Source organism: Lepus europaeus, chromosome 4, assembly GCF_033115175.1.
Source record: "Lepus europaeus isolate LE1 chromosome 4, mLepTim1.pri, whole genome shotgun sequence".
Classification (NCBI taxonomy): Eukaryota; Metazoa; Chordata; class Mammalia; order Lagomorpha; family Leporidae; genus Lepus; species Lepus europaeus.
Window position 1 is genome coordinate 85,992,366 of NC_084830.1, and position 25,181 is coordinate 86,017,546.

The following is a 25,181-nucleotide window of genomic DNA, read 5'->3' on the forward strand; positions in this document are numbered from 1 at the left end:
GGCTCACACTGACACACTTGAGATATGGCACATGCTCATCAGGAAAAGTAGTTCAGTGTGGCTATGAGGAGTAGGTGGCCACCTGCTGGGTATACCAAATAGTACCCAGTGTCCACCACTGTTCTGAGAGTCACTCACTGCCCTGGCTTGTGAAAAGGAAAGGGGTAGTGAAAATTAATTGAATTAAAAGATAATGTGGGGGGCAGGCATTGTGGTGCAGTGGGTTAAGCTACTGCTTCAGTTGCTTGCATCCCAATGTGGAATGCCTGATTCTAGACCTCCCTACTCCATGCTTCCTATCCTGCTTCTTGCTAATGCACCTGGGAGGGAGTAGGTGATGATCCAAGTACTTGCATTCCTATAAGGCATGTGAAAGATTGGGATGCTATTCCTGGCTCTTAGCTTTAGCCTGGCCTAGACCTGGATTTTGTGGGTATTTGGAAAATGAACCTGTAGATAGAAGATCTTTCCCCAGCACTTCCTCTCTCTGCCACTCTGCTGTCAAATAAATAAATAAATGCATACATCTTTAAAGAAAAGACTATGAGATATATTATGGAAATAGTGAATGCTGAAATCTCTTTTTTAAATGTCCTGTAACTTCTTGAGGTTTTGCCGAGTGTGCCCTCTACTCTGGACCACTTTCCAAGGAAGGTTCCACCTCATGCAAACCCTAACACATTCCCCAAATTTAGTGAACTGCGGAAAACCTTAATGTGAGTTTGTGAAGGTTGAAGTTATCTCTACAAAGGTAAATGTGTACTATGTGGGTTTGCAGTATCTGACATAAGACAGAGAATAAATTGGAGCTAATTTAGTAGGAAACATTACCTTTCCTGTCACTGCCTATGGCTAATAAGGAGACAATGGAACTAGTTCCTCTTAAAAGTATAATGTTAACATTTTAGGACTTGGGACTGGAGGAACATGTATGAAACGTCAGGATAGTTGTGGAATATGTGGCCATTTTTATACATATCTACCTTTTTTTTTTTTTGGAAGGAAAACAAATTTCACAGAATTCTGAGTTCAGTATTGATGGTAAAATAGGATTTTTCCAATTATCAGATTAACTTAACATCCTGTACAGTTTCTTTCCTTCAGTGAGGAAAATGTTAAGGAAAAATAAACTTGAAAGAGCCAAATAAATGAAAGCCTCTTCATTAATATAAACTATTTGCTGCTTGATCTATGTTGAATGCTAAGCTAAATCTGTGTTCTCTAGTATTTACGGTTTCATTAAATGTTCCCCTCTGTTAATGGCAGGATGACTCAGCCATTATTCATTGCCAGCATCCTTTTTCCATGCAAGCTGCTTTCTGGGCTGTGCAACGTATCTGCGCGAGCTATCAAGGCCAGGCATCCACAGGCAAACTCCGGGCCACACACTGGCCTGCACTGGGCTTTTCTGCTGCCTGAAATGTTTTCCTACTCTCTCCTGGTGCAACTTATCAATCTGTTGACTTCAGTTCAATCATGTAGTTGAACCACATGTATTTATTTAAAATGAACTTTGGACTCAAATAATGTCCACAGTGTCAGTGAGAGTGCTATTTCCTCTCAAAATGTAAAGAAACTTGGTTTCTCTGATTTTGTCATTTGAAAGAAGCCAGACGCCCCAGGCAATAGAACACCAAACGCTTTGGCTTTCTCTGTAGAGCATTGCCAACTCTGGCGTAGGATTTCGTTGCATAAATCTTTGGCTAAACTCTTTTGATGTGATCTATGACCAAGTTGTCCTTCCTCTCCCTCAGCTGCACATTTTCTCAGAATACAGAGCTCTTGGTAATGTTAATGTGTCAATGCCTACCTTCAGGCTTTTTCCTTAGAGAATTCCGTGTTCAGAGTGAATTTGTGCTGAGCAAATAGGAATGGCAAAAAAACAAACAAAACAAAACAAAACAAAACAAAAAACCAAAAACCAAAAAACACAACCTGATTGACATTAAAGCAAGCATTCATGTTTTTCAATAAATGTTGAGTGCTGTGTTTATTTCTATAGCATTGTTTTTATTTCTTATTAATTCATATGAGGATTTTTCTACTCATTTTTAGAAGGGACAGAAATATTTGAAAAGTACCAATATGCATGTCAATTTCCCAGTGCATGTACCTAGAAAGAAATGCAAATACAAAGGATTGATTCCTGGTCCCCCTTTATCCCTATAAATCTAACATGACTCTAAGATGTTTAGACTACAAAGTAAAGTTACAGAGTAATTTGTTGTTTCCTTTGTGTTGATTAAAAGGGTGATAAAATTATAGCATGCTCTGCTTTTATTTATTCAATTATTAAGTAGTGCATGGGAATATGTGCTTTGGTGAGAGATTTATTAAAAATGAAACAGCTGCATTGAAGATTTAGTAGTTATTTAAAAATAAATAAATGGCTATTCAGCTTTTTATAGGATAAAAGCTACAAGAAGAGAATGAACCTCTTTTGTAGTCAGGACATCCGTGTTTCTATACTCTAACAGATGTGGAGCCAACTTAATTCAGAAACACATTAACACACCTGACATATTACCAATAAAAGCTTTTTTATTCCCCAGAAAAAAAGAAACTATCATGTTTATTTAATCTCGGCACCACATCACAAAGTTTTGCAAAGTGCATTGTTTTCTCAGTCAGTGTAATCTCTTCACATTTGTGAGCTGATTTTGATTAGCAGCAGTAGTTTCAATGGCATTACCAAGAAGTGTGTGGGACTAGTACTTCTAGAAAGAGGAATGATATCTTGGTCATAAGATGGCCACACTGTAGGACTTTATTTAATATGTACGAATTTAGTGTAATGCCAATTTAGGAACAACTATTCTTCCAAGGAGACTTTACTAGAAATATCCCCTTATGTGTGGGATATTGAATTTTTGTCTTCCTCAACAAGTGATTTTATTGTTATGTAAGCATGTAAGAATATTTCACAACCATGTGAAAATAATTAACACTTTGACAGTTAATTTCTCTATTGTGTCCACCAAGTGTCAAACCTTTAGGAAATAATAGATCTGTAGTCTGTATCATTCGTTGTGTTTCTGAACCTGGTGACATCATGCTTGTCACGGGAAGAAAAATAAAGAACCCAGCCTTCTTCTTGGGATGGGTCCTTCTGAGGAAAGACTGCTGTCTGCCTTGTATGACTATGATGCGACTCCTGGCTCCCCTTACCTGTTGGAATGTAAGAACCTGGCAGTGTTGTTGAAGTCTCTGCGTCAGGGTTTGATATCCCCAGTCTGAGTTTTGATTCACTTATTATGAGGAAAGTGCAGAATGCCACACTGTCTCAGAGATGTCGTTGTAAATATAGATCACAAAGTATGGAGCATCGGGGAATAGCAAATTCTGTTTCCCATTTTGAGTCAGGGAGATGAATCAACTTTAAACGGGAATGAATCAGTTTAACAAAGGCATGGGGAGTTGCAGGCAGAAGCGCTGTAGGTGGGGGCAACATCCATTCCTTCTAAGGAAGGACTCATGTGAATGAAATGATCAAAGGCATTGCTTATAACCCTTGGATTAGCACATTTACAGACCAGCTGTCATCATTAGTAAATGACTAAGACTGCACAGTGGTAGGATGACTTATGGGTAGGCTGACAGGCTGACAGACATATTGAGAGATCAGCTGACATCCTTAGTAACTGAACACAATTGCTTCTGGGTGAAGCTAGATTTTGCCTGTCTTTTCTTTTTTTTCTTTAAGATTTATTTATTTATTTGAAAGGTAGATTTACAGAGAGAGAGACAGAGAGAGAGAATCTTCTGTCTGCTGGTTCATTCCCCAAATGACCCCTTCAGCCAGGGCTGAGCCAGCCTGAAGCCAGGAGCTTCATTCATGTCTCTCATGTGGGTGCAGGTGCCCAGGGACTTGGGCCATTTTCCGCTGCCCTCCCAAGCACATTAGCAGGGAGCTGGATCCAAAGTGGAACAGCCTGGACTGGGACTGGAATTGGCATCCACACCCACTAGGCCACAATGCTGGCCCCCCTGTATTTTCTCAACAGTATGATGCTGGTACTCATATTTTAAGTGGAGAATGAACCTAGAGGACAGCAACAGGAAACTTCTTAAATATTAGAACATGATTATAGAGAGAAAACAATTTTGTCCTTAATATACATATCCTCTACTGCCGCCTAATCCTGGGAGGTGGGCAGATCCAAGATCAAGCTATTTGGAACTAGAGCTCTGGCAAAGTATGTATGATAGATGGTGGTTCTGGTCAAATCTACCCTGCAAATTAGACGTTCTCAATTTCGCTAAATGATGCTGTTCATAAACTTCCATAAAATTCATCTATGGCCACACTGAAGTAGATTAGAGAACATGTCTGTTATTACATGTACAAAGGATTCTATAACTCATTTTCTACTTTGTTGGATTTCAATGATCCCTACCGGTCTTTTAGCCAAAGGATTCCTTCACAAGCTCCTGTCAGCTCCTTTAAGTGGTGATAGCTCTTTGATATTCGCTGCCTTCTCAGCAGAATGCCCGAGGAAATCATTGTGAGAATCTCTTGTTAATATATAATGCACCAAAATTGATTTTCAACGCATGTTTCTAACATCAAGAAACTATCTTGGCTAGTATGTTTGATGGGATCAGACAAAAGTTAAAAATATTTTTGTTTCGTCTGGTTCAGTTTGTCAATATACTCAGAGCCAATTGGAGACTCCTCAGCCTGTTCACAGTTCCAGGTGAAGCTGTATGCTGTCTATCAGGCTCATGGAATTGGAAGACTAACTGTCCAGAGAGTCCAGATTCCAAGGGTCAAGCCTAGTTTTGGGAGTGCTGGCATTCTGCATTCCAGTCCAATCCATTCCAGGAGATGAAAATACAGTTAGCATAAATGAACGGGAACTGGACAAGTTGAGTGATGATAAGATTATTGCTTTGCTTAAAGAATAAAGTGGGGGCCAGCTTTGTATTGCTGTGAGTTAAGCTGCAGTCTGCAACACTGGCATCCCATAGAAGTGCTGGTCCAGCTGCTCTATTTCTGATCCAGTTCCCTGCTAAGGCAAGAGCTTGGGCATAAAAAGAAAATGATAAATAAGTCTTTTTTTTTTAAAAGTATTAACATATCAAATCTTCCTAAGAACTGTAATATGTGAGAATGATCATGATCCCCATATTACAAATGAATAAACTGGGACATACAGAGGAGACAGACAGCTAGCAAATGGCAGAACTTATACTTGAACGCAGAAAGCTCATTGAAAAGAAATTCCTAAGTCTGTATATATGAAATGCATGAAACTTGTATAATAAAATAAAAAAGAAATCATTTTCTTTGTAATAGCAACAACCAACAAAATAAACATATTTTGAAGTTCATCTGGAACAATATCTATAAGCAACAAAGGTTATACTCTTTTAATACAAAGAAATTTGTAAATTTTAGCAGATAATACATTTTTGAAATGCTCTGACATTAGAAAAACCACCTAAGTTTTACTAATACTACTTTGTCAGCTACTTGAATTGCTAATCTGCAGGATGCTAATGCTATCCAGTGCTATCAGTAATGAGCCAATTTCATGTTAATTTAGAAAAAATAACATTTGTTTATAATAAAAAGGTGGGTGATTTCTGGTAAAAGAAAAAAGAAAAGAAAAAACACAACAGATAAAATTTGTATTTATGTTATGCTATATAACAATTGCTTTGGATAGTTATCATTTTGCTTTTTATAATTTATTTAGCTATTTGAAACACAGGGTTATCTAGACAAAGTGAGGCGGAGAGAGAGAGAGAGAGAGAGAGAGGGAGAGAGAGATTCTGTATACTGGCTCACTCCCCAGATGGCTGCAATGGCGTGATCTGGGCCAAGCCAAAACCAGGAGCATCATCCAGGTGTTCTACATGGTTGACAAGGGCCCATACACTAACGTCATCTTCTGCTGCTTTTCTCAGGCCATTAGCAGGGAGCTGGATTGGAAGTGGAGCACCTATATGGGATCCTGGCATCATAGGCAATAACTTAACCCATTGCATCACAATGCTGGTTCTTAAAGTGTTAACACTTTTTTTTTTTATTTGACAGGTAGAGTTATAGACAGTGAGAGAGAGAAACAGAGAGAAAGGTCTTCCTTCCATTTGTTCACTCCCCAAATGGTCGCCATGGCCGGCGCTGCGCCAATCTGAAGCCAGGAGCCAGGTGCTTCTTCCTGGTCTCCCATGCCGGTGCAGGAGCCCAAACACCTGGACCATCCTCCACTGCCTTCCCAGGACACAGCAAAGAGCTGGACTGGAAGAGGAGCAACCGGGACTAGAACCCTGCAACTCTATGGGATGCCAGTGCCGCAGGCAGAGGATTAACCAAGTGAGCCACGGCTCTGACCCCAGTCGGTGGTCTCACTTTTTAAAGTGCGCAAAGTAAGTCTCTATATGTTTTTTAAATACATACACAGCTACCTAAGGGTATGCATGCTTGTCTGGCCAAATAACCTTTTTTTCTTTTCTCATTCCCTCCTGTCTGCTTGCCTTCCTCTCTCTCTCTAATACCTTCTTGCTTTCTTTCTGTCTTTCATTTCGTCCGTCCTTTTTCCTGCATGTCTGAAAGCCACCATAAAATTTGTATTAAGATTTTTTTTAAAAAATTAGCTATCAGAGATTTTTTAATGGTTTTACTCGCTATGTGTATTTTCTCTCTTCTATTTTTATGCTACTTATTTATTTATTTTGGTAGCTCAAGGAAACCACTTTCCTCCATGGAAGTCATCACGCAGGTGTGATGAGGAGGAAGGGAACAGTTCGACATTTACTGACATCCCTAATGCCCGGGAGAGAGGGTCTATGTCTTAGAGCTGTGTGAAGGTTCTGATGCCCAGAGCATCTTGGTATTTAGGGACTTGACGGTGATGATCGGAGATCTGATGTCTCATTGAAAGCACCTCAATGTGACCTCCTTGAATGCATGCAAATTGCGATCACACTGACATTAATGTGAGTTAGATAAATCATACTTTAATATCACAGTGAAAAAAGGAAAAAAGGAAATGTATTCATCTAGAAATCAGATGTATCAAGGTACATCAAAAGGTTCAAGGAAAGTGGAAATTAAAAGACAGGAATTTGAAATCCGTGCATAGTTTTTCATAGTATATATTGTTCATGAACTTTTGTATGACCTTGCATTTTAAAGACCTTTATAAAAGATGTGTACCAGGCACCATTATCCCTGTTATAAATGACCAGAGAGACCACAGGGCGCCAGATAACTGAGTTTCAAAGACTTCCTCTGATCACAAAAGTTATTGTTCACAAGAAACAGTCCAGGAAGGATGCCCTACTCTTTCTTGGGATTGGGCTATCCTAGCACCTTGCTTTGGGTTCTGTGAATAAAGGGCTCAGGAAAGAACTCAAAAAGGGGTCATCTCTGTGGTGCAGAAGGTTATGTCTGTGCTAGCAGTGCCCGCATCCTACATGAGTGCTGGATCAAGTCCTGGCTGCTCCACTTCTGACTCAGTTTCTTGCTAATGCACCTGGGAAAGCAACAGAAGATGGTTCAAGTACTTGGGTCCCTGCTACCCATGTGAGAGGTTTGAATGGAGCTCCTGACTCCTGTCTTTGGCCTGGACTAGCCCCTGGCATTGCAGCCATTGAGGAAGTGAACCAGCAGAGGGAAGGCCTCTCTCTCACACACACTTTGCCTTTCAAAAACAAAACAAACAAACAAAAAATCATTTTTAAGCCTGTTGTCTGGCCCTTTCTAACCCTCTACGATTCTCATCTGCTTGTGAGCACCAGGAACTCTGATGGGAGTCACATGATCACCTGCCCAATGTACCTGATACAGGTAACTGCACACATACCTATCCATATTCGTCCCTCATATATTTCTCCATTTCCTTTGATTTTTCTGAAAAGGGGTCTCTTTGCACATTTCATGTTCCTGCAACATTTGATGCCTCAAATCGAAATCAGTCTTTGATTATCTCTGGCAATGGCATCTCCCCTTGTAGAACACCCAATTTTCCCTTACAGCAGTGTGTCCAAGTACGCATCCAGTCTTGTCTGTAACTCTCTCCCTTTCTTGTAGCTTTTCAATGCTTTCTCTTAATTCTTCTACAGTAATTCTACAGAAAAAAAAAGTAAGAAGTAAACTTATCAATCAATTTTAAGGAGAAACAGAAATAGATTTATTGTTACTCTTAAGAGGAGGGAAGTGCTTTTTGTTGAAAGTACAATAGAAATGCATTTTAGCAAGTGAAAAATGATGCATTGGGAGGTATCTTTTAACACATAAAAATAGATGAACCTCAACAAAATGTTTCCTTGGATTTATAGCTGGCCCTTGCAGAAAGAAAAGTAGGAAGATGTCTATGTGGCCTGGTGGGAGGGACACTGAAAGTTTCACTCATGTAAGCACCATTCCCTTTGGCCTAGAAGGTGAGGTCACTTGTTTGAATTCAGAGAGAGCATTCAGAGTGTGTGACTTGGAACTGCAGGGCACTGTGGCAAACACTCAGCGACTGCCTGGAGGAGGCAAGAAGAGTGTAAGCAGTGGGCTTTAGCCATAGAAATTCTGCCCTCCTCTTTCTCTACATTGAGGGATCCTCTAGGTTTTTATTTGGTAGAGTGTCTCATTGATCAAAGAAAAAATAAGGATAAGAGTGGACTATAAAGTGCAAATCTGTCTCTTGTTAAGAGATTTACCTAAAGTGCAAATCTATCTCTAGTTAAGAGGAATATGTCATATATATATATATATATATATATATATATATATAATATTTATTTTATTTATTTTAAAGAGTCACAGAGAGAGGTAGAGACAAAGTGAGGTCTTCCATCCACTGTTTCACTCCTCAATTGGCCACGACAGCCGGAGCTGTGCTGATCTGAAGCCAGGAGCCAGGAGCTTCTGAGTCTCCCATGTGGGTGCAGGGGCCCAAGCACTTAGGCCATCCTCTGCTGCTTTCCCAGGTGCATGAGCAGGGAGCTGGATTGGAAGTGGAACAGCCAGGACTTGAATCAGTGCCCACACAGGATGCCAGCATGCAGGCCGGGGCTTTAACCCACTACTCCATAGTGCTGGCCCTAATATACATAAAACAAGAAAGCTGGGAAGGGATGACAATGGGGTACCCTTGAGGGTGGGAGTGGAGGAGTTTAAGGCACACCTGACCCTTCCCAAAAATCACGCTGTTCCTGAGATTCCTTCCTCACTCTGATTTTAGCAGTGCCCAACAAGTAGCCTTATAAATTAGGATGTATGGTATCATGTTCGGAACTGTGCTTCAGGGAACAGGCTCCTGGCTAGCCAGTGTTCCTGATGAAGAAAGAACAGACAATTATATTGCATCAGAGATAGCACCCCATTCACCAGGCAGCACTAAATCGTCCCTGACAGAGGCTCAGCTTTCATCCCTTCTGCACCTAAAGAGCAATTTTCCTTTGCCTCGGGAATGCACGAGTTCTGTGGAACTGGAATTTCAATGAGACTTTATGGTTAAAGACACCCTTGATCTTGCCTTATCTGCTCTCTTCTTGTTTTCATGTAGACATGCAGCCATGTCCATTTACTTTCACACGTATAGTGAGACAAAGAGCTCTCATTAATATCTCACTGATCCGATTATTCCTGTCACAATGTCTTTTCAACCTTACATATTCTCATAATTTGAAGAAATTTTATAATTTGTTATGGTAGTTCTGTGATCTTTATACATTATATTATATGTATTATATATATATATATATATATATATATAGAGAGAGAGAGAGAGAGAGAGAGAGAGAGAGAGAGAGAGATTTTTCTTCTTTTCTTATTTTTTTAATATTTGTTTTGGAAGTCAGAGAAATAGAGAGCTCCCATAAATTGATTCACTCCTCAAGTGCGTGAAACAGCTGAGGCTGGGCCAAGCTGAAGAGAGGAGCCAGGAATTCAAAACCAGGGACCCAGCTGGTTGAGCCACCACCTGCTGCCTCCCAGAGTGTGCATTAATAGGAAGCTGGAATTGGGAGAGGAGCTGGGACTCCAACCGAGGCACTCTAATATGGCATGCAGGCACTAAAGCATCTTAACCTCTAGGGCAAATGCCTACCCCTCATATTCTTTCATATAAATTGAATTTGAAATTTTCTCCTTTAAAAGTTTCTTCCTCTTTCACTCTAAACAGAAGCAGGCCTTTATTATTTAATTAATTCATCTAATTAACAAATATTTATTTGTTAAAATATGTGAAATATTGTGCTATGAGAAAGATATCCTGGTAGAATTTGCATTTCTGGGTTAAAATATGAGCTCAAGTGTATGTATTTGGGAAGAGTAAAGTCAGTGATGAAGTGGGCAAGAAAATTTGAGATCTTTTACAGACATAGCAAAAGAGGGTGATATGTGAAATGAGCTAGATTCAGAGGATAAAAATATATTCAGTTATCTTAAAAATGGAAAAAATGTAATTGTAGGGCAGACTCCAGATTTTAAATCATGTTTTCATCCAAAGAAGAATTTTAATTCATTTGTATTCTTAAAAGGAAATTAAATAATTCTTAGAGATCTTTTTCTTCACTTTTTTTACTCAAATCAACATTTTTTTTTATTATAAACAATTTGTACACCTCCATGAGTGAGTAATATCATCAATCCAACTTCCAACTTCCATGATGACTGACACAAGGTTCTTCCTTCATCTATGTTCTTCCTCACCCCAACATTTCCCCCTACTCCCTAAACTTTCCTTTGTAAAGCAAATTCCAGAATCATGTACATTCTATTGCACATAATCATGTGTCTTTAAGGGAAAATAATTGTTAACTTTATCAGAATATAAGTATTAATACAGGATCCAAAAATCCAGAATCTGATATGCTCCAGAATCTAACACTTTTGAACACCAACCCGACACTGTAGTTAGAAATTCCATACTATTAAACTTTGTATCATGCACAACATTTTTAAAAAATATTAGAGGGCTTGGCAGTGTGTAGTAGCACACTCCTGCAGCGCCAGCATCCCATATGGGTGCCTGTTGGAGTCCAGGCTGCTGCATTTTTGATCCAACTCTGCTAATGTACCTGGGAAGTCAACAGAGGATGGTCCAAGTGCTTGGGTCCTTGCATTCATGCGGGAGACCTGTATGATGCTCCTAGCTCCTGGTTTTAGATTGTCCCAGCTCTGGCCTTTGTGGCCATCTGGGGAGTGAACAGCAAATGGAACATTCTCTCTCTATCTGTCTCTCTCTCTTTCACCCTCCCCCCCCCCAACTCTTCCTTTCAAATAAATAAATAAATGTTTAAAAATGCATAAAATTACCTTCAAGGTATAAATATGGTGCATATAAAATACATGTAAAATGAAGTTTGCATTTAGACTTGGATTATATCAGCAACATATTTCATTATGTAAAAGCAAATATTCTTTTTTTAAAAAAAGATTTATTTATTTATTTGAAAGTTAAAGTTACACAGAGAGAGAAGGAGAAGTAGAGAGAGAGAGAGAGGTCTCCCATCCACTGATTCACTTCCCAAATGTCAGCAATGGCTGGAGCTGTACCAATCCGAAGCCAGAAGCCAGGAGCTTCTTCTGGGTCTCTCATGCGGGTACAGGGGCCCAAGGACTTGGGCCCTCTTCTACTGTTTTCTCAGGCCATAACAGAGAGCTGGATTGGAAGTAGAGCAGCCGGGTCTCCAAATGGTGCCCATATGGGATGCCGGCAATGCAGGTGGTGGCTTTACCTGCTACACCACAGCACCGGCCCTCAAAGCAAATGTCCTTAAATCCAAAAGCGTCTGAAATCCAAAAAACTCCTGGGAAGGGATACTCAAGTTATAATTTAAAGCACATTCCAAAAATTATGTCATTCCATCCACAAATACTTAACAATATAACTAAGAGAATTAAAAAAAAAAACAGTGATAACATACCTAAAATATAATGCCAATTATAATCTATAATTATAAGATCAGATCAATGTTCAAGTGTTTTCTTTTTTAAGATTTATTTATTTATTTGAAAGGCAGAGTTACACAGAGAGAGAAGGAGAAGCAGAGAGAGAGAGAGAGAGAGAGGTCTTCCATTTGCTGTTTCACTCTCCAATTGGCTGCAATGGCAATGATCTGAAGCCAGGAGCCAGGAGCTTCTTCCAGCTCTCCCATGTGGGTGCAGGGGTCCAAGGACACTGTCCATCTTCTACTGCTTTTCCAGGCCATAGCAGAGAGCTGGATCGGAAGTGGAGCAGCCAGGACTCAAACCGGCTCCCATATGGGATGCCAGCATTTCAGGAGGCGGCTTTACCAGTTAGGCCATAGTGCCGGCCCTCAAATGTTTTCAGCTGGCTCATAAAAAGTGTTTTTATAGTTACTTTATTCAAATAAATTTCCAGATATCCAAAATGTCTCTGTCTGATGGTTTTTTTAAGTTTATGCCAGTCCCTCCAGCTCAATTAAAATATACATTTATTTTGATGCAAAAAAAAAAAAAAAAAGCCTAAAACCCAATCATCTGAATGTTGCTATTGAAGAAAAAGGACTTTGCCATGTAAAATTGCCCGCTGTCTTTGGTTGATTGCTTCCTCCTGGTGTCTTTTAGCCCGTTTCTATGTCCTGTGCATTGTGCATAGGACTGGGTTCAGAGGCTTCAAGGGGGCTGTTTTTGGCAGCAGTGCTTCCCAGGGGAGCTAACATTGAGCCCAGCCATTGAGACATGCACAGCACGCTCAGAGTCCTGTGTTCAGTTCCCAGCTCCGACTCCAGAAGTCAGCTTTCTGCTGACGCAGACCTGGGATACAGCGGTGATGGCCACAATAGTTAGGCTCTTGTCACCCACAAGGGAGATCCGGATTGAGTTCCTGGCTTTCTGCTCAGCCTCCACCTAGCTCAGCTGTTGCAGGTATTTGGGGAGTGAATCAGTGGATGGAATTCCCTTTCTCTCCGTGTGCCTGTCAGTCTCTCTGCTTTGCTTCTCAAATACAGAAACATTTTCTTTTTTTTTTTATTTAACTTAAGTAAACAATTTTTTTAACTTTTATTTAATGAATATAAATTTCCAGCGTACAGCTTATGGATTACAATGGCTTCCCCCTCCCATAACTTCCCTCCCACCCACAACCCTCCCCTCTCCCGCTCCCTCTCCCCTTCCATTCACATCAAGATTCATTTTCAATTCTCTTTATATACAGAAGATCAGTTTAGTATAAAGATTTCAACAGTTTACACCCACATAGAAACACAAAATGAAACATACTGTTTGAGTACTAGTTATAGCATTAAATCAAAATGTACAGTACATTAAGGACAGAGACATTTTCAAAACATTCATAGGTGATGTAGTGTAGTTGCATTACATCACGAGGCACATAATGTTAGGTTATTTCTCTTTTTTCATGAGAAAATTGATTAAGCTTAACGTCTATAGACTTAAGCCATCCTAGCTTCCCACTGTATTAACAATCATTGATTATTATTATCTAGGCCTATTATTTCACTTTTCTATTAATACTGCAAAATGGCGGTTTTCTTAATCTATCATTCCCATTACTTTTTTTTTTTTTTTTGACAGGCAGAGTGGACAGTGAGAGAGAGACAGACAGAGAGAAAGGTCTTCCTTTGCCGTTGGTTCACCCTCTAATGGCCGCTGCGGCCGGCGCACCGTGCTGATCCGAAGGCAGGAGCCAGGTGCTTCTCCTGGTCTCCCATGGGGTTCAGGGCCCAAGCACTTGGGCCATCCTCCACTGTACTCCCGGGCCACAGCAGAGAGCTGACCTGGAAGAGGGGCAACCGGGACAGAATCCGGCGCCCCGACCGGGACTAGAACCTGGTGTGCGGGCGCTGCAAGGCGGAAGATTAGCCTGTTGAGCCGCGGCGCCGGCCTCCTATTGCTTTTATAAGTTGTAACCATTGACTTAAAGAAAAGTTTTCTTCCTCATCTGTTTTGTGATCCTGGTGATTTGTACAAGAAAAGTGAGGCATATTATTAATCATTTTCTCTTATTTGCAAGTTTTAGGATGCTCAGAAGTTTGCAAAGCTGACCAGTAAGTTTCTCCCTCAACAGTACACCTACACATTTTTGATAAATATATTTGATGTTTCAACTAACTATTGTCATTATTTTGATTCCTATATTGTCCTATCTTTGATCAGTAGGATTTGAAGCATGTTTGTTTCTATTGTTACGTTGACCTGAACCCAATGGCTGTTGAAAATGTTCTAGTATTACTGGTATTACAAGATGTTCCAACCCGATTTACTACACTTCTTGCTACAGAAATGAAAACAGTGGCAGGTGTTGGGACAGTGGCTCGGGTTGCTTGTTGGGTCATCCACATCCCATATGAAGTACATGGTTTGAGTTTGGAGTATTCTGCTTTTGATCCTTTTTTTTTTTTTTTTTCCCTGAAGCAGACTTTAGGAGGCAGTGGATCACGGCTCATGTGCTTGAGTTCCTGTCACATATGTGGGACAGCTGGATAGAGTTTTAGGCTCCTGACTGCAGCCTGGTTCAGCTCCAGATGTTGCATTCATATAAGGAGTGAACCAGCAGATAGATGAGCTCTGTCTGTCTCTCTCTGCATCTTTCTCCTTGTAAATAAAATAAATAAAAATTTAAAAAACATAGCTACCTTTGTGTTAAAAATAAAAAAAAAAACCAAATGAAACCAGCCATTTCTTCAATTAGAACTGACTTCTATTCATGGATAATGAGTCTTCAAGTCCAAAATTTGGGCTATAATTTTTGACATTGTTACAAAGTTGGTCACTGCTAGGTTACTGAGTATGTGAAGCAAGGAAATACATTTTTTAAAATACAAATGTTTCGTGCACACATTATGTTAGTTTTGATTTAAATTTGTTTATGATTTCTTATTTAGTAACTTTGATTTTTTTTTATTTGAAAGGTAGAGTTATAGACAGTGAGAGAGAGAGAGAGAGAAAAGAAAGGTCTTCCTTCCTTCTGTTGGTTCACCCACCAAATGGCCAATACGGCCAGCACTGTGCAGATCTGAAGCCAGGAGCCAGGTGCTTCCTCCTGGTCTGCCATGCGGGTGCAGGGCCCAAGCACTTAGGCCATCCTCCACTGCCTTCCCGGGCCACAGCAGAGAGCTGAATTGGAAGAGAAGCAGCCGGGACTAGAACCGGGCGCCCATATGGGATGCTGGCACCGTAGGCAGAGGATTAACCCAGTGTGCCACGGCACTGACCCAACTTTGATTATTTTGTTTTAGGCTGGAAATTTTGCTTTCTATTGACATTATTATAATTAATTATTTACTATTACTTATTCACTTAAAAATACATTGTGTATATTATATATTTAATAGTTCCAAAATAATTACTATACCATTGCCAGCAATATGATATTTAATAAGTTTTAAAATTTATTTTTATTTCATTTATTTCTTAGGTTATATTTCACTAGGGGCATATATGTAGGTGACTATATTTATTTAAATTCACTAACCTATTTGATAGATAGCTACATTTATTTCATTTTGTTTTTTACTTTTAGGATTTATTTTTCAATATGGTTTTGTTTTATTTTAAAATATTAGCAAAATTTTCACATGACCTCAAAGTAAAACCTAAAAAGGAAGCTACATTGTGAAAAGTCTTACATGCACCCCTGACCTTCCGGCTCTGTTCTTCTTACTGTTTTGGAAACCATTTTTATTTGGCCTTGGCTTATTCACTATTTGTTAAAATGTAAACCAACATGTGCACAAATAGTCATAGCTCCCTCTCCCTTCATTAACTGGCAGCACTTTATACTAATAATATAAAGTTTGCACTTTCTGCAGGATTGCCATCAATTATAAGCACAGTGCTTTTTTATACTTGTTTGCATATACTTATGGTGCACTTCATATGAATAAAATGTTATTCATATGTTATTGTAATAAATAATTTTGATGACTTTAAAGTATGTGTGTGTGTGTGTGTATGTTTGTGTACAGACGTTACAGTTGTCCTGTCCTACACTTAGTCCTACCATCCACAGGACATATGTTTGATGAAATCAGTCAGGATCCATCAGTGTAGCCGAGGCCTTCTGGGACTCAGTAGGAAGAAGGAAGTAGACTTGGCACTCAATAATACTCACTAAATCTAGAACTATTCCTGATGCATTTTTTTCAAAAATTTATTTATTTATTTGAAAGTCAGAGTTATACACAGAGAGAAGGAGAGGCAGAGACAGGTCTTCCATCTTCTGGTTCACTCTCCAATTGGTTGCAACGGCCAGAGCTGCACGGATCCGAAGCTAGGAACCAGCAGCTTCTGGGTTTCCCATGTGGGTGTAGGGGGCCAAGGACTTGGGCCATCTTCTACTGCTTTCCAAGGCCATAGCAGAGAGCTGGATTGGAAGTGGAGCAGCCGGGACTAGAACTGGCGCCCATATGGGATGCTGGCATTGCAGGCGGAGGCTTTACCTGTTATACCACAGCACCTGCCCTCCTGATGCATTTTGAATTGAAAAGAAGCATCATGACTCCTTTTCATAGCTGCCTGTCTAATGTCATAAAAGCAGTGTCCTTTTAAATTGTGTTGAGTATGTAAGTCAGTATTTCAGAGAGAGGTAGCTAATACAAATGTGCAAAGTCAATTCCTCCCTTTGAACTTAGAAATCTTTACCTGGGCCTTTTGGTACTTTTAATCTCTTAATTACAAATAATTTTTTAAAAATAATGGCCCAATAGTAGCAGTCCCGTTTCTGAGCTGAATTCTGTTAGAAGTCGGTGTTTTGTTTCCAGTCCTTAGATGAAATCTGGAGAAGCTAAAGCTGTAGGTAGCTAGGATCTGGGAATTATGGTTGGAGAAGCCACTCTTTGTACCCTTCCAAAAATTATTTTTCAATTTAGTGTGGTTGTTCTTACCGGAAATGACTCTTGGACCGTATCCACAGATTCTTTGATGCTTCTGTGATGAACAGAGTCACCACGCTAGGAAATGCCAATGAGCATTTGGAATGCACTGTTAGGACATTTTTGTTATTAGTTCTCAGAGAGTCAAGGTGGGAGTTCAGACTGTGCCGTTCTGGTTGCTCTTAGGGCACCAGTGACCTTCAGTCTGGTATTTCACACTGGGTAGGGAATAGCACCTGTATCAGTTGGCAAATGAGACAGATGGCATGCTCTTAGGAATGCTTTTTGTCTGCCATCCTTCTATTGCCTCTACAGTCTTCAGGTAAATATAATATTATGTATATATAATATATTATGTATATATAATAAATATAATATTATGTATACATAATATATATATAACATATATATTTTATATATATATTAATATATATACATGTGGAAGTTGATTTGTTCTGAGAGGAGGAGCATGGTGGAGGAAAGAGGTGCGGAGTCACCACACAGGCCCGGGAGTCGAGTGAAAGTGGGCCAGAGGCAAGCAGCCCACAGACTTATTTACTGCAGTTGGTACAGCGGCTTAAATAGCCAAGGCAGCCAATCCTGTCAAGGGGTGGTTTATGTCCTAACCAATCACAGCCTGTTGCCAGGCAGTATCTGAAGCCATCCAATCACAGCCTGTTGCCAGGCAGGCTCCCTTGCCAGGTGAGTTTCAAAGCCATTCCTGAGTAACTGATGCTCGCTTGCCAGCGGCCATCTTGGCATGGTCTTCTCATTCCACCACACCTCACCTCTTCTTTCTCCTGCTGCTCCAATCCTGACACAATGGTAGCGGCTCAGAGAGAAGGATGGACTACCAAGGTGGAAAACAGTGAAGAGACTGATACATCTCCCTTTCTCTACTCTGGGACTTGGTCTGAGGGAAGCCTGGGCTGTGGGAAGAGAGAATCTTTAAGCTGGAAGAATTTGAAGTTGTAATTTTTAAGGATGGAATGGAATGACTTAACATCTGTACATGAGCAGAAAGGCTGTAGAAGCTGCCAGAGATACCACCAGAGACAGGAACAGCACCTTCAATGTAGCACAGTTGGAAGGCAGCAACTGGAAGAGAGACTTTTACTTGCAACCTATGAAGTAGTGTGCAGAAAGTGCACTGTGATTTGCCGTAATAAAGTATTTGGGAAAAATGAGAATGGAGAGACAACAGAAATAACTTGTGATTTGTAATTACTGGATATCCAGTATAAGTCAAACCATATAAATCCTTTAAATAAACAATAGATTTTATATTTTCTCATTTGTTTTGCCTGCAGTTGGAATTTGTACCACTATTGTAAAATGTAGAATTAATTTGAATAGCATCTAAGGTCTCTGATTGTCCTATTTCTCCCAAATTGCATGGGTGTTTTTATTACAATATAGCTTGTATTTTCACAATGCCTCTTGTGTTTTGGTCTTGATGTAAGTAAACATCTGAAGTTTGCTTCCACTATCAAAAAGTCCACCATGAAAATGAAACACATTAACAGAAACATAGCTGAAGTAAGAATTCATAAGCTCCAATGGGTTTATAAACTCCTACGTTCACCTCTGCTGCCCAAACTGTGGGGTTTGGATGCAATTCTTACGTCCTTGGGTGATCTAGTCCTGGATAAGTGCAAGATAATAGGTAGTTAATAAAAATCTGGAATAAAGTGCATTGAGATGACTGTCTACCCTGGAGACGTGTTCACTATTCACCTCATGTTACAGGAAGTTCAAGAGCCTACGAGGACAAGAACACGTTTCTAATGAAAGACTCCTCAGTGACAGAACAACAGATGTTCTTGTCATGTTTCTAAATACTGTAAAACTTTCTATCTTAGCACTGCGATTGAGAGAACTGATCTGGAAAAACATATACATCTAAGTCTCTTCTACTTTGAATTTATTCTTCCCAGAGCTTACAAGGTTGGTTTCTTAAATGCAGTCAAACACTGACTGTGATGTCTGATTTGGGCCTTTGCTTACATTTATGGATAGTTGGCAACTCTTCTCCAGGCCACAACATCCCATGTGCTCCTCCCAGATTCACAGTCAGTCCTGCACAAGGTTCTCTCTTGGGGCTGATGGCTTCTTATTGGTTAAAACTAAGAGGTGGGGAGGAGAGAAACTAAGAAGAAATAGGTCTATGACACAAAGCATGAAGGGGAGTAAAAGCAGCACTTTCTGTTAAAATTGCTGAACACCTTGCTGGTGGGACTCGGGGGCCTCTGTCTGCGGAGCCCTTTGAAGTCAGCAACTGAGGAGATGTGGTGGTGTCCACTGGAGGCCGCAGCGGGGCACTCGGCCATCTGGTGGTGCGGCGAGGCCACAAGCTCCCTCTGCTGCCTGCACTGTCACCCTATTTGTTTTCACCACTAAATATTTGAGTTGAGAAGTGAAGGCCAAGAAGAGAAACTGTCAGGAAACCAAGGGAAGATTTTTTTTTTTTTATTGGAGAGAATAAGCCCAAGTGAAAAGTTTTCCCTCTACCACATACTTGGGCCAGTGTATCCATTAACAAAGAAGCCTGTATGGCAGGAATTATGCATTTGGTTCTATACAGAGCCTCAGCTTTGCCTCGCTGAGTTGCTGTGGAGTTAATCCCAAGATAGAGAGAGAAGATGCCAACTGCTTTTTGCAAGGATTAACTCCTCAGACAACTATTATAGGTGAACAAATGCCTGATCCGTTTCCGTGCATGAAAGCCCGTATGGACACGGGCGATGCCAGAAAACCTCGGCTGAGTCACAGCCAGGGAACAGTGAAGATCTTTCAGTGATTGATGGCACTGCTACAAGAACCCATTCACCAGGCGGGGGTCCTAGGACTCGGCTGCAGATGCCTGTCAGGAAATTGTTCAAAGAGTTTGCTCCATTTGCAGAGCAGACAGTGCCTAGAGATCGGCCAATGTCTTTGGCTTATGTCTTGAAGCAACGTTCTGCTGGAGTTGTGATTTGCCTCCCTGTGCTGATGCTGAGCCCACTCAAGCATCTTGGATTAAAATTCTCTACAGTGCTGCTGCCTGTGTTTCCTCCAGGGATGCCACTATCCTGAATTTGCCCATGGTGTGATGCTGTGTCTCTGTAGATGTGTGGGCCTATCACTTGGGAACAGGCTGCTCACTGACCTCACCATATTCAGAGACACTGTGTGGGGCAGTATGGTGGGCTCTGGTGTCCTTGTACCTGGATTTGAATCCCAGTTTTTGCACTTCCTTTCTGTGTGACATTTCACAAGATACTTCATTTTCTCATCTGTAAAATGAGGAACCTGGTAGTGCCTAACTCACAGGGTTAACAGAAGCCTAAGTGAAATAAATTCGGCAGAGTGTCTGGTTGTTAATGAGCAGGAATAACTAATATGAAATTATAATAATAGTCTAATATGAGGGGACTTGAAATAGCTTGTGGAAAAGTAGACTAAAACATGTTTATTTTGCTGCAGATTATTTGAAATCTATACATAATTTTTTTTCATATCACACACTTTCCATAAACTTTAAAAAGGATTATTTTCATTTTATTTGAAAAGCAGAGAATGAGAAAGAAAGAAAGAAAGAGAGAGAGAGAGAGGGAGAGAGAGAGAGAGAGAGAAACAGAAAGAAACAGAGAGAAGAGAAAAGTAGATGAGAGAGATCTACCAACCCCAGCCATTGGCTTTGGTTCAGTCCCCAAATACTGACAGTCAATCCTGGGCCTAACCAAAGCCAGGATCCTGGAATTCAGTCCTGGTCTCTCATATGGGTAACAGGCATCCAAGTACTGGAGCCATCATCTACTGCTTACCAGGGTGTGCATTAGCCGGAAGCAAGATTGGAAGTGGCACTGGGACTCTAACCCAGGCCCACCTATGTAGGATGCAGGTGTCTCAAGTAGTGACTTAACTTAACCACTGTGTCAAATGCTTGCCCCTTGAACTCTGTGAAGACCATTTATAATTGTAATAGAGAAATAAATAAATAAAAATATAATAAAGTCATCTTTATCAGATCTTGACAACAGAAGGCTGCCTCTCAAAGTATTCAGATAGTCGCCATACTGTGAATAGTGAGTGCAGACGTATCCCAGGACACTGAAATGCTGTATCTTTTCCAAGGACTGATTTGAATCAGCACCATGAAAGCACATTCTGTCTACCTCTCCTTCCCAGATTATTAGAGCTTGAGAAATTGGCTTATCTCTGAAAGACACAAATTTGTTCACTTTGGATAATCACCAAGAGTGGAGATATTTGCTGATTTCTATTTGGAATGAGGAGGGGGCTGTAGGATGCGGAATGATGTATGTGATCCTCGTCAAGTATAAATTACACAGATAAACTCCCTGCCCAGTGGACATCTGAGGCTGATAGCATCTGATGGACAGCTCCAAGCAGAACCAGGGACCCAGCACACCAAGGACCACCAGTGGATATTCCCCTTTACAGACAATGCAACCATCTTCCTTACAGAAGCTTGACAAAGGAAATGAAATAGCTCATGTTAAGTTATACAACTCTTAATGTGATGTGCTTATCACAGTGATTTGTCATTACTTTCTTTGTCCTGTTTTTGTGCATATTCTTTAGGTACATTATGTGTATTTGAAGACATTAATGTGAAGAAGGTAAATAAGAGAGGAGGGCTCTAGATACTTTGAAAGGGGGCAGGAGAGGCAGAGAGAGAGGTGTGTAGGAGAGGTATGGGCATAGTGAGTGAGCATATGCCATTTAGAAAATCGAATCTCTGGCTTCAAGTTCCCCCAAAGCAGAAACTAACACATAGACAGCCAGAAACATCTGCCAAATAGCACATGATGGCACTTACGTCTTTGAGAAAACGCACATGGGTATGTAAAATCAAGCTGGCAAGTGGATTTTCTCCTGGGTCTTGGCTTATTGAAATACTACCAGTTGCCATATTCCTGCCTCTCTGCCTCCTGGGTGCTGAGAAGGTGAGCACCCTGGCTGTGGCTGGCGCATGGGCATAGGGACACAGGCTAGCTTGACAGGAACCAGAGGGACCAACCTTTCCCAGTGGGTTCTTCTCCAGTTCGCTCATTATCCCCTACTGGGCAGAAACTCCTCCCTGCCCCTGCATGAAGTTGTTTTCTCTGGAAACTCCTTTGTAAATATACTTTTCATGCTGCTTAGCCATTTCTTGTGGTTACTAGCATCAAAATTACATAAAGACCTAGATACTTCAGGTGTTACACAAACAAGCCAAAGAAAATGTCCCTGACCCTCTTACCATCTTTTCTTCACTGTAACAGAAGGTATATCCAAGCTCTTTTCTACAGGAATGCACAGCAAAAGACAAGGGCTCTGTGTTGGCCTTCTGCACGTTGAGATGCTTGTGTATTTCACTTAACCCTGGTTAAACGTCAGGAAACACAGAATCCAGGAACAAAAATGACTGTTGCTTTTATCAGTTCCTCAAGTGTGCTCATGTCCTTGACTTCTCACCACGATAGTTGCAAAATATTTCAGCAAGACATCACTTACTGCTTAGCTGTGCTCTTGAAAAATTATAGTGTTTTGTTACTCATGCAGCTATTTTATAATACCCTAAGGAGTTTATCAGGAAAATGGAAGCACTGGATTTATGTGAAACTAATGATACATTGAGGGAGATGAGTTTTGGTTTGTTCAGAAGCATGTCATTCCATATATGTGCAGCTACGTGGGGGACAGCACAGTCTGCACCAAGTTTTACAGGTGGGGATCTCCATGACAGCTTCAACCACTCCTCAGGGCCTTGTGTACTCTTTCTTTATGTGTCCTAGAGATAGTCAAATATTCAATGTTTTCTTTCTTCTATGTCCTCATGCCTTTGTTTTGCCAATATGCTAAGGAGATGAAATTATTCATTTAAGGATAGGCATGTTGCCCAGTGGTTAGGACACCAGGAAAGAGGTTTGTATCTCATATCAGAATACCTGGGTTCGATTCCTGGCTCTGATTTCTGGCGCCAGATAGCTGTTCATATAGGTCCTAAGAGGCAGGAGGTGATGGCTTAGGTAATTTGGTGCCTGCCACCCATGTGGGGAACCTGGGTTGAATTTCTTGGCTCCCATTTTTGGCCCTGACCCAGCTCTGGCCATTGCAGGTATCTGGGGAATAAACCTGCGGCTGAGAGTTGTTTTTGTCTCTCAAACAAAAGTAAAGAAAAAACATTCATTATCATTTCCAGGCAAAGGAACACAAAAACACAAATAACTGACTTTTTCCCACCCCTGCTATTTGTCTTTTAGTTTCCAAATTGTACAAGTAAAAGTCAATATCAATATTTCTTCTCTTTTCCTCATGTTTAGCACAAGTAATAGCACAGTGTATTTGCTTTTCTGCGATTGAACAATATATCCTGAGGATCCATCTCTATGAATATACAATGAGATTCTTTCTTCTTTCATTGTTGTTGTTAACATCTGACTAATATTGAATCTCTGACTATGCTGTCGTTTATCTAAGCATTTATCTGTAGAGGGACACTTGAGTTGCTTTCAATCTTTTGTTTGTACAGATGATGATGCCATGAATAACTTTGTCTTGCCATTATTTTCAGGTATTGAAATAACTCCAGAATGCATTCTGGTAAGAGTAATTGTAATATTGAAGGTGTATGCATTCCTAACTTAATAGATAACATCAATTTTCTGTCTGCAGATCATACCTCATAAAAACTGCCACTGGAATGAACAAGAGTGCCTATTTTTGCACAGCTTCACTAATTTTGTTGTTTTCAAATATGTGATATTTTGGTTTTGTAATATGTGCAAATTGTTGGGTGTTTATATATTATGTGAATTAGCTCCATGACAGTGTTGCATGTTTCAAATATATACTTTTCGTAAATATGTAGTTATTTATTTGCAAGGCGGAGTTACAGAGAGCCAGAGGCAGAAGCAGAAAGAGTAGTCTTCCATCTGCTGGTTCACTCCACAGATGGCTGCAATGGCTACAGCTATGCCAATCTGAATCCAGGAGACAGGAGCTTCTTCCTGGTCTCCCACATGGGTGCAGGAGCCCAAGGACTTGGGCCACCCTCCCCTGTGTTTTCCCAGCGCATTAGCAGAGAGCTGGATCTAAAGTGGAGCAGCCAGGACTCCAACTGGCACACATATGGAATGCCAGCACTGCAGGCTCAAGCTTTTACTTCCTTTTCTCATTTTGTTTTTTAAGTTTGTTTAAAAAGTTTTTGTTCTTGATGAAGCAGTGGCGGGGGCGCCAGCACCGTGCCAGCCCGCGAGGGGCTGCTGCTGAGACATGGCAGGCAGACAGAGGCTCTAATTCACTCCTCTCTCCTGACCTCTGGCCTAGGGGAATGTGTGCCTGGGCAGCAGGAACCAAAGCCCGCCCCCGTGTCGAGAACCCGCCGGGCTGTGCTCCCCCAGGAAGAGGAAGGATCTGGGACCGGGCAACTGGTGATGGAGATGAACAAGAAAGAAGACTCCTGCCAGCTGGGCTACTCTGAGGGCCCCTGCTTGGGACTCTTCGAGAGGTATTTCTACAACGGCTCGTCCATGGCCTGCGAAACCTTCAACTACGGCGGCTGCCTGGGCAATGGCAACAACTTTGTATCGGAGAAGGAGTGTCTGCAGACCTGCCGGACCGTGGCTGCCTGCAGCCTGCCCATAGTCCCCGGCCCATGCCGCGGCATTTTCCCTCTCTGGGCATTTGATGCCGTCCAGGGGAAGTGTGTCCTCTTCAACTATGGTGGTTGCCAAGGCAACGGCAACAAGTTTTACTCAGAGAAGGAGTGCAAGGAGTACTGCGGGAAGCCTGGTGACGGGGACGAGGAGCTGCTTCCCTCCAATTGACAGCTGGTCTGCAAGCCGGGGGTGGCTGGTGGCTGTCCCAGGGCGCTGCGGCAGGCCGGGCAGAGTGACTCGAGTCCAAATAAAAAAAAAAAAAAAAGTTTTTGTTCTTTAGAACAAAAAAAGTTACTTTAGTAACTTTCATAAAAGGACACACTTTCTGGCTTTAGCTTTCATAATATTTTCTGTTATTACCTCAATATTATTTTTATGTATGTTTTCATTTAATTTGAATGGGAGGGAGAGAGAGAGAGAGAGAGAGATCCTCCACCTGCTGGTTCACCCTCCAAATACCCACAACTGACAGGGCTGGGTTAGGCTGAAGCCAGGAGCCTGGAGCTACGTCTGAGTCTCTCACATGATGCAAGAGCCCAAGAACTTGAACTATCACCTGGTACCACTCAAGAGATGCATTATCAGGAAACTGGAGTCAGTTCTCAAACCCAGGCACTCCAATGTGGGATGTGAGTGCCCCGAGAGGCAGCTTAACCTGCTGCATCCCAACTTCAGGATTTCAGATTATACTCTCAGCTCTGTGTCCTCAACTCAGTGAGAAGGTCATGG

General features: G+C 41.1%; 1 protein-coding gene across 1 annotated transcript; it reads left to right on the plus strand.

Annotated features, from left to right (window-relative positions):
• The first annotated feature begins 21,102 nt into the window (after positions 1 to 21,102).
• On the plus strand, positions 21,103 to 24,694 carry LOC133758715 (inter-alpha-trypsin inhibitor-like). Its single transcript, XM_062189885.1, has 2 exons — positions 21,103 to 21,122; positions 24,014 to 24,694. The coding sequence occupies exons 1-2, from the start codon at positions 21,103 to 21,105 to the stop codon at positions 24,618 to 24,620; spliced, it is 627 nt and encodes a 208-aa protein (XP_062045869.1). The 3' UTR covers positions 24,621 to 24,694.
• Positions 24,695 to 25,181: the final 487 nt, after the last annotated feature.

Coding starts and splice junctions, on each gene's coding strand:
- LOC133758715 (XM_062189885.1), top strand. CDS start 21,103: ATGTATGTGATCCTCGTCAA. Junction 21,123..24,013: donor ATGTATGTGATCCTCGTCAA/GTATAAATTACA, acceptor TTCTTGATGAAG/CAGTGGCGGGGGCGCCAGCA.